Raw genomic sequence first — 10649 nt, forward strand, 5'->3', positions numbered from 1 at the left:
AAAAATGAACCCTGGTGCAGAGCCACTGTTCAATCTGTCAGCTTTATGCACTCGTGATTGTGTGTGTGCTTTAACACACATCCCTTTCCAGGCTCTGTTGGAGAACACTTGAGCAATATTTGATATGCTGTGTACTCTTGTATTCAGCAGCTGTTGAGTACTTGTGTACAGTTGGTGCAGGTGTTGGTAAAACTGTCAAGAGGCAATGACCTCTGCCTTTAAGGTACCTTATTTTCTGGAGAAAAATCAATAGTTATAATATAGTCTATTGAGCCCCATAATGGAAGTTGGTACATACTGTTGTGAGAGACGCAGGTAAGGGTTAATTCTCCCTGAAAGCTTCATAGGAGTGGTGACTGGTTTTGGAAGATGAGTGGGAATATGCAGTAGAAAAGTGAGTAAAGAACTTTCTAGGCCTTAGGGTAGAAGTTTGTTGTGACTGAGGCGTAGGACTTAGAGGACAGAGGCAGGGGATGAGACTGACAGTGAGTGAGAAGCAGATGGGGAAGCCCATTGTGTGGCTCATTCACGAGTGCAGCTTTGTGACCAGTGTTAAGGGCAGTGTAAAGCTGATGAAGCATTTCATGAGTTGTTTGAAAATGCTCCTCTTTCACTATTTTAGTGGTGAGGAGAAAGTATTATGTCAAATGTCAAGTGTAATTTCACTAAAAAATGGCACGTGTTTGTTGATTGCCTATTACTTGCATTGTGGTGTTGGATTATGGAGGTTAATACATAAAAGCATAGTCTCCAATTGACAAACACTATAATGGGCTTGGTAATAAATAATTGCAAAAGTGTTAAGGGTTGTCTCAGTTGAGGCTACTAAAACAAATCGCCATAGATTGGGTGGTTTAAACAACAGAAATTTGTTTTTTACAGTTCTAGAGGCCAGGAGGTTGGAGATTAGGGTGCCAGTTTGATTGCATTAGGATATGGGCAGGATTAGATTCTCAGGTGCTGTCTTCTTGCTGGGTCCTCACATGGCAGAGGGAAGGGGGCAGGCTCTCTCCTCTGTCCTCTTACTAATGCCATCCTGAAGGCTCCATCCTCACGACCTAATTACCTCCCTTAAGCCTATCTCCAAATATCATCATATTGGGGAATGGGTTTTCAGCATAAGAATTTGGGGGAAGGGTACACAACATTTAGTTTATAGTAAGAACTCTATAGTAAGAACTCTGATTCCCTGTCTCATCTTTTATTCTTCTCTCCTGGTTCCTTTTTAGCCTCTGATTCTTTGCCTAACCCTTAGTTTGTATAGTGTTTGCAAATTACACTACAGTTCCTCGTTTTACTTGCTAATATTGGTCACTAGAGCATTTGTCTTAGTCACTGTTCTATGTATGTTTTGTTTTCCCTCATTAGTAGGGGTCTGATTTTACTGTATTTGGTATAGATACTGTATTTGGTATAGATACTAAGTAAGAACACTAAATATTCTTAGTAACAGCTATTGGAACATTGCCTGTCTTTTGAATTTTCTTAAATAGACTTTTGATTTAGAAGATTTTCAACTCTACATATATTCTAAAGTAAGGTGACAAATCAACAGATGTCTTTTCCGTAATATTTTATGATTTTATAACATACTTATTAGATGTTAGCAATAATTAGCTCTTGCTTATAGATTATTAATAATTATGGATAAAATTATTAATAACAGTCAAAAACACTGCACTCAATTTTTAAGAAATATTGCAACAGTTTGAGATAACTTAATTTTCATAAATGCCTGATTTGGATTATGTGTAGATGAAGGGTTTTTTTAATCATTATAAAAAAATACTTAAAGTGTTCTAATACTGCATTATTTTGGAAATTCTCCACACATTTTTGTTCCCATGTGTTTCTTTCAGGATGCAAATTTATGTTTGACAATGTTATGAGAATTTCCAGTCCCACAGGTTGGCCGGAAACAGTAAAGAGTGACAAAATGGTACATTTTTATTTGATTCCAGACAAATACATCTGCCTTTGTTCTAAAAATGGCTCTGTGGTGTTCCTCTGAGAGTCAGCTGTCTTCTGTCTCTGACTTTCTGACTTTCTTTTTGAATCTCAGTGCTGTTTCAAATAATCACCTTGATTAACACAGAAAAGGAAACCAAGAAGGGTTGAGGTGTAGGAGTTGTTCCATTTTTTAAAAGTGCTTCAAAGTCTTTTTTTTCTTTTTTTAACACACAGCATTTTATGTGGCCACTCATTTTAAATTAGCGCTGACTTTGAAGATCAGGAGTCACAAAACTTATCTTATTACAAACTCTTCTTTTCAAACCTCAAGAAATTAAGACTTAGCCTTATTGGAAAGGTTATGTACTTTGCCCAGGGTCATAAAGCTTCTTAGTGGAGGAACTCAGACCTGAGCTGCAGTTTCAGAGTTTTGTATTCTTCCCATGGTATCATATTACTTAATTTTGTTCAGTTTTGACTTTCAAAATGTTATGAAATAAGAGATGAAATCAAATCTGCCTATAACTGCTTAGTTTACTGTCTACTCAAACTTAGCAGTAGTTTTCAGCTTGGGGTTATAGGAGCATCAGCTGTGAAAGCTATTGAAAATACAGGTGCCTGTGTAGACTACAGAATCTGAATCTAGCTACGAGACCCAGGCATATAGTTTTAAAGTGTCTCCATAGGTGATTCTGGTGCTGAGTCCTGACTGTGAGTCATTTCCTCAGACTTTAAGTATAGTTAATAAGGAAACTGCTTAGAAAGCTGGGATATCACTTTTTAAAAAAATCCTTTTAGCTATATCACCTTTAAGATGGTTTTTATACACATATAGCTTGAGTATTCCTAATTCCAAAATCCAGAATCCAAAATGCTTCAAAGTCCAAAACATTTTGAGTGCCAAGATGACACTACAAGGAAATGCTCCCTGAAGCCTTTCAGATTTCAGATTTTCAGGTTGGGGACACTTACATAGAAAGTAAAATGCAAATGTGTGCATATTTGAAATCCAGAATCCAAAACGCTTGTGGTTCCAAGGATAGGGGATACTCTTCTGGTATCTAATATCAGCTGAGATTAAGGGGTGGGAATTAGGACTAAGGGCACACATAAAACAGAGAGATTTGTCTCTCATATCTGCGGGCAAGTTTAGACTTTTGGGGTGGGCAGGAGACACTGTCCTGGATCCTCAGGGTGGGATGATGATGTAACATTGAAGGTGACCTCTCTTGCCTTTTGGCTTTCAGGCAAGACCTCTTTTTATTGTATAAAGACCTTTGAGAAAAGCTCCTGTTCTTCTTTCTCACCCAGAGGTCATAAATCTGAGAGTTGTATTGTTTCTTTTTTTTGCTTCCTTCCTGATAACTGGTAACTACCAAGTCTTTTCAGTTTCAAAATATTTGGTAAAACTATTTCCCCTCTTTGTCCTTACTGCTACTACTAATATTAGGTCTTCATCATCTTTCACCTGAATAACTGTAATACCTTCTGGTTGATTTTCCTGTCTCCTCCACCTTCTAGGTTACCATCTGTGGCACCATATTTATTCCTTTACAAAATCCCTCAGTGGTTCCTCATTCCTTTGAATAAGGTCTCTACTCATTCATAGCAGGTGGCTACCTCATTACTTAGGAAACCAGGTTATGTATCCTATATCTCAGCCATGCTGAGCATAATGTGTTTTTTCATAACTTTGCGTGTTATTCTTTTTGCGTATAATCCTTTTTTCAAACTGATCGACCTTACAAATTCCTATGAATCCTTTCATACACCTCGGATAGGACCTCTCTGGCGTGTTTCTTGCCCATCCTTTTCCCTTCTCGAGTTAGCATTCCTTTATTCCTTTTTGGTAATGGCCTGTACACATGTCTGCTGTCTGCACTAGACTGTGAGGTCTCTGAGGGCAGGGGGCGTATATTTCATCCCTCTTTGCGTTTCTAGCATCTACTTCAGTGTCTGGCATGTTTGCATTCAGTAAATGTTTTTAAAAACTGTCCTCAATTGAATTGACTTTCTTGATATGACAGTAATTTTTTTTCACTTGTTTATGAATATTTGCTGCTTCCTATTTTTTTTTTTTTTTTACAATTTTCAAATTGGGATTTTTTTTTAATTGCTAACCTGTTTTCTTTCATACAACACAAGGTCTTACTTGTAATCGTGAGAAGTGGAATATTACTATGATTCATGTCCAAGGCAAAAGGAGTTGTAAATAAGGTCGTAGGAGCTGACACATTTGTGTGGTTAGCAGAGTATTTCTTTGCTTTCTGTGACAGCAGAATACACTGACCATTGCATGAATTAGCTATTGCATTTTTCTTTATATTAAGTTTATGCTGACAAGGGGAAAGAAGATGACAGGTTTAAGTGAAGTTATTCTTTTGTTCTTCTGATATTCTTTTACCATGTCTCTTTAGAACATGTTGTTCAGACACTAACAAGCAGTAAGGTTTGGGCAAATTATTCAGTTGCTCTGAGCATTAATTTCCTATTCTGCCAGAGATATACTAGTATGCATAGGATTATAGGGAGAGTTAAATGAGTTAATCTGTGAAGGCACTCAGAATAGTGCCTGGCACATGGTGAGTATTCTAATAGCTATTCAGCACCCTCCCGTGCCACTTCCCTCTTGCTGGCCTGCACTTACTTCCTCAAACGTGCCAACCTCTTTCCTGCTGCAGAGCCTTTGTGGATGCTGTTTCCTCTGCTGGGATCACAGTCTTTATCTGATTGGCTCCTGTCCAACTTCAGGTCTCTTGTTAGACTAGAAGTTCCAGGAGAACACAATTTCTGGCCCAGTAGTTGTGTAGTAAATATGTATGGAATGAGTAAGTGAATAATTGAGCCAAATGAAAAAGACAACAGGATTGCATTGAATGGAAAATTGCCCCTTCAAGGGTTGTGCTCAGGACAGGCGCCTTCATCGCACTCAGGGAGGAAAAGAAAGGCCGTGTGGGGTGGCGCCTGTGACTCAAAGGAGTGGGGTGCCAGTCCCATATGTTGGAGGTGGCGGGTTCAAACCCAGCCCTAGCCAAAAAAAAAAAAAAAGAAAGGCCATGTGTGTGTGCGCTATATACATACTTACAGATTAAAAGATGACATTATAAATGTTTAATGCTCAAGGTATTAAAATACTAATCTATAAGTTAATCAAACTCTGCCCAGTTGATAATCAATTTGAACTTAAAATGGTATTTTTACTTGCCCCTAATAATTTGGATATGCTCTTCTTTGTACTTTAAACTTAATACATGGGCTGGACATGGTGTCTCACACCTGTAATCCTAGCACTTTGGGAGGCCTGTGTGGGAGGATGGCTTGAGGCCAGGAGTTTGAGACTAGCTTAAGCAACATAGCAAGACCCCATCTCCACAAAATAATAGCAGAATTAGCCAGGGATGGTAGCGTGCCTATAGTCCCAGGCTGAAGTAGGAGGATCATGTGAGCCAAGGCGGGTTTGAGGCTCCAGTGAGCTGTGATGACTCCACTGCACTCTGGCCTGGGTGACAGAGCAAGATCTATCTCAAAAAAAAAAAAGAAAGAAAAAATTAACATTCCGTCCATTCTTTAAAAAAGAAGCTCTTAAACTGACCACTTCACGGCTGGGTGTGGTTATTAGAAGCTAATAACTTGAGAGTAAACTTGTAAGGGTACAAAATCATAAATAAAAATTAATCATAGCAATTTTTAAAAAACAGGTATAGGACATACACCAAATGTTACCAGTATTGGATTGGCTATCTTTGGGTGATAGAATTAAAGATGATTTTTTTCCTTCTACTTCTTAGCAATTTTTATCTTTTCTATAAATATGCATATAAAATTGCAATTTGCTGACACTGTGTCAGAATTATTAGAATTCAGTTCTGTTTTTTGGTTTGGGGGGGTTTTTGGAGACAGAATGTCAAGCTGTTGCCATGGGTAGAGTGCCTTGGAGTCATCGCTCACAGCAACCTCCAATTCTTGGGCTTAAGTGATCCTCTTGCCTCAGTTTTTCTATTTTTAGTAGAGATGGGGTTATAATTCTGGATTATTGTCCCTCTAGTGTAAATTTCCTAATTTTTAGAGATTCTTAATACGGCACTGAGCTTTTTGCTAAAAGGCATTGAAGTTAAAGAAAATGTTTAAAAAGGAAACTGTTACAAAAAGCCCATTTTAAGTCACTAAGAATCTTATTTCAAAATTGTTATTTTCTAAGTATAGCATCTTAGAAACATACTGCTTATTTACCAAATGATACTGAGCCATTTTAACTGTAAAATTTCTTTTCTTTTCTTTCTTTCTTTTTCTTTTCTTTTTTTTTTTTTTGTCTTTTTTGAGACAGAGTCTCACTTGGTCACCCTGGGTAGAGTTCCATGGCATCATTATAGCTCACAGTACCTCAAACTCTTGGGTTCAAGTGATCCTCTTGCCTCAGCCTCCCAAGTAGCTGGGACTTCAGGCGCCTGGCTATTTTTTAGAGACGGGGTCTTTTTCTGGCGCAGGCTGGTCTCCAACCTGTGAGCTTAGGCAATCCACCCACCTCGGCCTCCCAATCTGAGGAGCCTTTTAAGCTCTGCTCAAGCTAGAAGTCTTTTTCAAGGGGATTTTTTCAGAGGTAGAGTATCGTTTCTGACAGCCTTAGAAATATACTTCTCTTTTTAACACTTTACCATCCGTGAAAGTGGTTACTCAGAATAGTGGGCTATTCTAAAGTGTGTTATAGCTCAGAATATTGTTATGTGTTAACTTGGAAAGACTGGCAGGTATTCAGCACTTCTTTGAACCAGAACATTATTACTTATTAGCTGTATTGCTTGATTTTTCACAGAATGTTACATCTCCATTTAAATCATAAATCGGAGTGCTGTATTACTTTAAAACCAGCCAGCCAATAGCATGGTGATTTTTGTAGGGAGAAACAAGTAGTAATAATACATTATTTCCATTACGGGAACCTAAAGATAATAATTAAAACAAAATTCTGGAATACCTGAAGTCATGACTAAAAATCATGTATTACGCTCATACTTCAGATTTTTATTTTATCATAATTGGTCTTCCCTATCATCTCTATAAGCATGTTACAAAGATAAATACAGTTTCCCCTCTCGGCTCTCATTATTTTTAACCCCAGAAATGTGAATTGTTGAAGCGTTTGAGTTTAAAGAGTAGAAAACTGCTATAAATGGGTTTTTTATGTCTGCTGGAAAATAGTATAGTTCTGTAAGTGAAATTTATAAGCCAGATAAATTGTAAATTACTAGGATAGAGTTAGTGAGTGGTAACCGAGCTTGATCGGCCAGTGTTGGCTGAACGCTGTGCAGCCCTGGAGCTGCTGCCCCAGGTGGATGACCATACCAGGGAAGGGGTCACCCAGAGTGGACAGGCGAGTGTTGGTCAGCGGCCCTCCACATTTTGCAACTTTCTCCTCCCACCCCCACTGAAAAAGAAACGTCATCTTTTGAATATTTCTCAGAATTCTGAACTTTCTTTTTCTTTTCAGAAAACTGAAGAATGGGAAAAAAATAAGACTGAAGCAGACATGGAAGAGTATATTTGGAAAAACAGCTCCTCAGAAAAAAATATCCTGGAAACCCTTCTCCAGATTAAAGCTGCCGATAAGAATACAGAAGTAAAGAAAGAAGAGCTCCTTGGTACTAAAGAAGTTGAAGATTACAAAAACTGTGTTGTTAGTCTTAAGAACGAGGGGGACAGTGAAACTTCCCTTTCTCAGTACAAAGAATCAGTGAAGAGACTATTAAGTCTGACATGAATTACGAAGTAGAAAAATCTACTTGATTTATTAATTTTATGATACACATAATCAAGATCTAATTGGGTGTAAAACTGAAAATGTTAAAAAATTGTTGGCTTATGCAGAGTTAAAATTATTTCATACTAATGCTCACTGGCAATTATGATTCTGAAGTTTTCTTATTTGTATACTGGTACAATTAGACTAATTAGAAGATCTCCAGTTTCTTCTGATTAGAGTTTTGATTTTATTTCTGCATAACAGCTTTAGTATGTATATATACATATACTTAATCATTATTTTGTCACCTGCCACATTTCCCTCCCCACAAGCTGGTGTTCAGTGGTGGCTTTTCAGTAACGATTTTGGTTATTTGAGAAAGTAAACCCAGAACCCAGTCCCCTGACTTGCAGTTTAACTCTGTTCACGCAACCCTGCTATCTAGCCCATCTGTTTTTCACAGTTGCCAATTCTGGTCAGAAACAGGTCGTCAGGAGTGTTTTCTAACCTTAACTGTTTGTTCCATCGCTCCCTTTTGGGGACACTTTATATGGATTCAGCTCTGTTGAGCATTCTGCTTTCTGTGTCATGAGGCACATTTTGCCACGCCCAGGCTTGGAGGAAAGTAGACGTGGAGATGAGCTGGGTTTTGCCCTTTGGATGTTGGATTTAGATTCACCATAGCTCAGATAGAGGTGAGGACCTTGACTTTAGTTGGAGTAAATGACAAAGTAAGACCTACCCTAAGATGTATTCCATCCAGTTTAGCTATCAGTTCAGTATTTTTAAGTATACCTCTGGGCTGTTTTTTACCACTTCCATAGTTGTTAACAAGTGATTAATATAAAATAAAAATAAAGGAATCATTGAGAGATATTTGCCTAATGACTTATTTTTGCCTAATAGAATTAAGGCTATAAAGAAAAGCCAAAAGGAGTTTCAAAACAGCTACCTGAAACATTCGCATAAAATGAAGGTTGAGCTGGACATGTGGCTCCTGCTTATAATCCTAGCAACTCTGAAAGCTAAGGAAAAAGGATCGAAACCAGCCTGAGCAACATAGCAAGACACGCCCCCCATCTCTTTAAAAAAAAAAAAAAGGTATGTTTGGTTTTAGTAAGGTCAAGGGTCTACAGCAGTGATTTTCAACCATTGTGCCATGAGAGGATCTTAGGTGTACCAGGAAACTTTAAAGATCTTAATTAAATTATTTTCTTTTCTTTTTTTTTTTTTGAGCCAGAGCCTTAAGCTGTTCCCCTGGGTAGAGTGCTGTGGCATCACAGCTCACAGCAACCTCCAACTCCTGGGCTCAACCGAGTCTTCTGCCTCAGCCTCCCAAGTAGCTGGGACCACAGGTGCCTGCCACAACGCCCGGCTATTTTTTGGTTGCAGCTGTCGTCGTTTGGCGGCCCGGGCTGGATTTGAACCCACCACCTTAGGTGTATGTGGCTGGCGCCTTAGCCACTTGAGCCACAGGTGCCAAGCCAATTAAATTATTTTCAAAAGAAGGTCAAAGCACAGTTGATATTCTCTTTTTTTACTCTTTTTTTTTTGATCAACATAATTTAAATGTGTCATAGAAGTTTAAGTGTAGGTTCAAGTGTGCTATGAGATTAAAAATAGTTGAAAAGCCCTGTTCTCAATGAAATAGTGAATGAAAAACAAAATAGATAAAACTTAATTTTTAAGGAAAACTCCAATGCAGAGACAGAATTGAAGAAGGAAACATTCTAAAGACAGTAGGAGCTGAGAAGAGGTGACACTTGGTAACACATGAAGAAGTGGTATCTGAGCGTGGTCCGTCCTGTGCGGTAACACAATGTAGGTCAAATGATCTATAGTAAAGAATTTGACCAAAGAGAGGTCTGGCCTTTGCTGTCTCTGATAGGAGTGTCTTTGTTTAGGAAGGGAGCTGGTCCCAACAGATCTGAGGGTGGGGCCAGCCATGCCAGAAAAACCAGGTGAGAGTTCTGGGTCACATGATATCAGTTCACCTGGCAGCTGACACCAGCTACTACTATGAGTATGTAGGTATGACTGCCTGCCTACCTGGGTAGTATGAAAGCTTTAAACCCTGAAGCTCAGGCAGACTTGTCCTGTTGGCAGGACTCCAGGCATATTGTCACACATTGACCCTCCAGGAGCCAAGCATTCTGACCCTTCCTGGACTTCTACCTGTGTGCTTCTTCTCTCTTTGGGTAATTTTAATTGCTGCCCTTTCCCTGGAATAAAATGCTAGCTTTTCATTGATTTCTGTGAATTATTCCAGTGAATAGCTGAACCTGAATGTGGTTTTGGGAACACCTGCAAACGTACAGTTGGTGTCAGAAGTGAGAGCAGGCATGTAGAGTACTATTCCCTTTTAACCTCTGTAGTGTGGCTAACTCCAAGCAACTGACCTGAGAACTCTTGGGTTGCAATCATTGATGCCTGAAGGCAAAAGTTTAGAGCTGAAAAATGAATATAAAATGCCTCAAAAATGTAACAGGTGATGTCATTGTCATTTTAGTAATCATAAACCAGCCCTATTTGTCATTAATTAGATCCTTGTCCTTTAAAATCTTAACTGATGCAGTGTGTACGATGAACATGATCGTGTTCATCCTGATGATGAGGATTCAGGGGACACGGCTGTATTGATAATGCGGTCATTTCTGAGTCCAGCCTCGAGATGTAGGAAGCACAGAAGCAACTTAAAGACTTAGACAACTAAGCTATAGATCAAATCTCTTTTCTTAATTGTAGGGTGCTTGGCTCGGCGCCTGTGGCTCAAGCGGCTAGGACGCCAGCCACATGCACCTAAGGTGGCGGGTTCGAATCCCCAGCCCGGGCCCACCAGACAACAATGATGGCTGCAACCAAAGGATAGCCTGGTGTTGTGGCGAGCACCTGTGGTCCCAGCTGCTTGGGAGGCTGAGGCAGGAGACTCGCTTGAGCCCAGGAGTTGGAGGTTGCTGTGAGC

General features: G+C 39.2%; 1 protein-coding gene across 1 annotated transcript in view; it reads left to right on the top strand.

The window, feature by feature from the left end:
* MRPS35 (mitochondrial ribosomal protein S35) overlaps positions 1-7797 on the top strand; it is a 31300-nt gene extending 23503 nt beyond the window's left edge. The window contains exon 8 of the mRNA XM_012806791.1: positions 7436-7797. Within this exon, the coding sequence (XP_012662245.1) occupies positions 7436-7705 (270 nt within the window). The 3' untranslated portion in view covers positions 7706-7797. The remainder of the gene's footprint in view (positions 1-7435) is intronic.
* The last annotated feature ends 2852 nt before the right edge of the window (positions 7798-10649 follow it).

This window comes from Otolemur garnettii, unplaced genomic scaffold (assembly GCF_000181295.1).
Source record: "Otolemur garnettii isolate 467f Iridium unplaced genomic scaffold, OtoGar3 scaffold00057, whole genome shotgun sequence".
Taxonomy (NCBI): domain Eukaryota; kingdom Metazoa; phylum Chordata; class Mammalia; order Primates; family Galagidae; genus Otolemur; species Otolemur garnettii.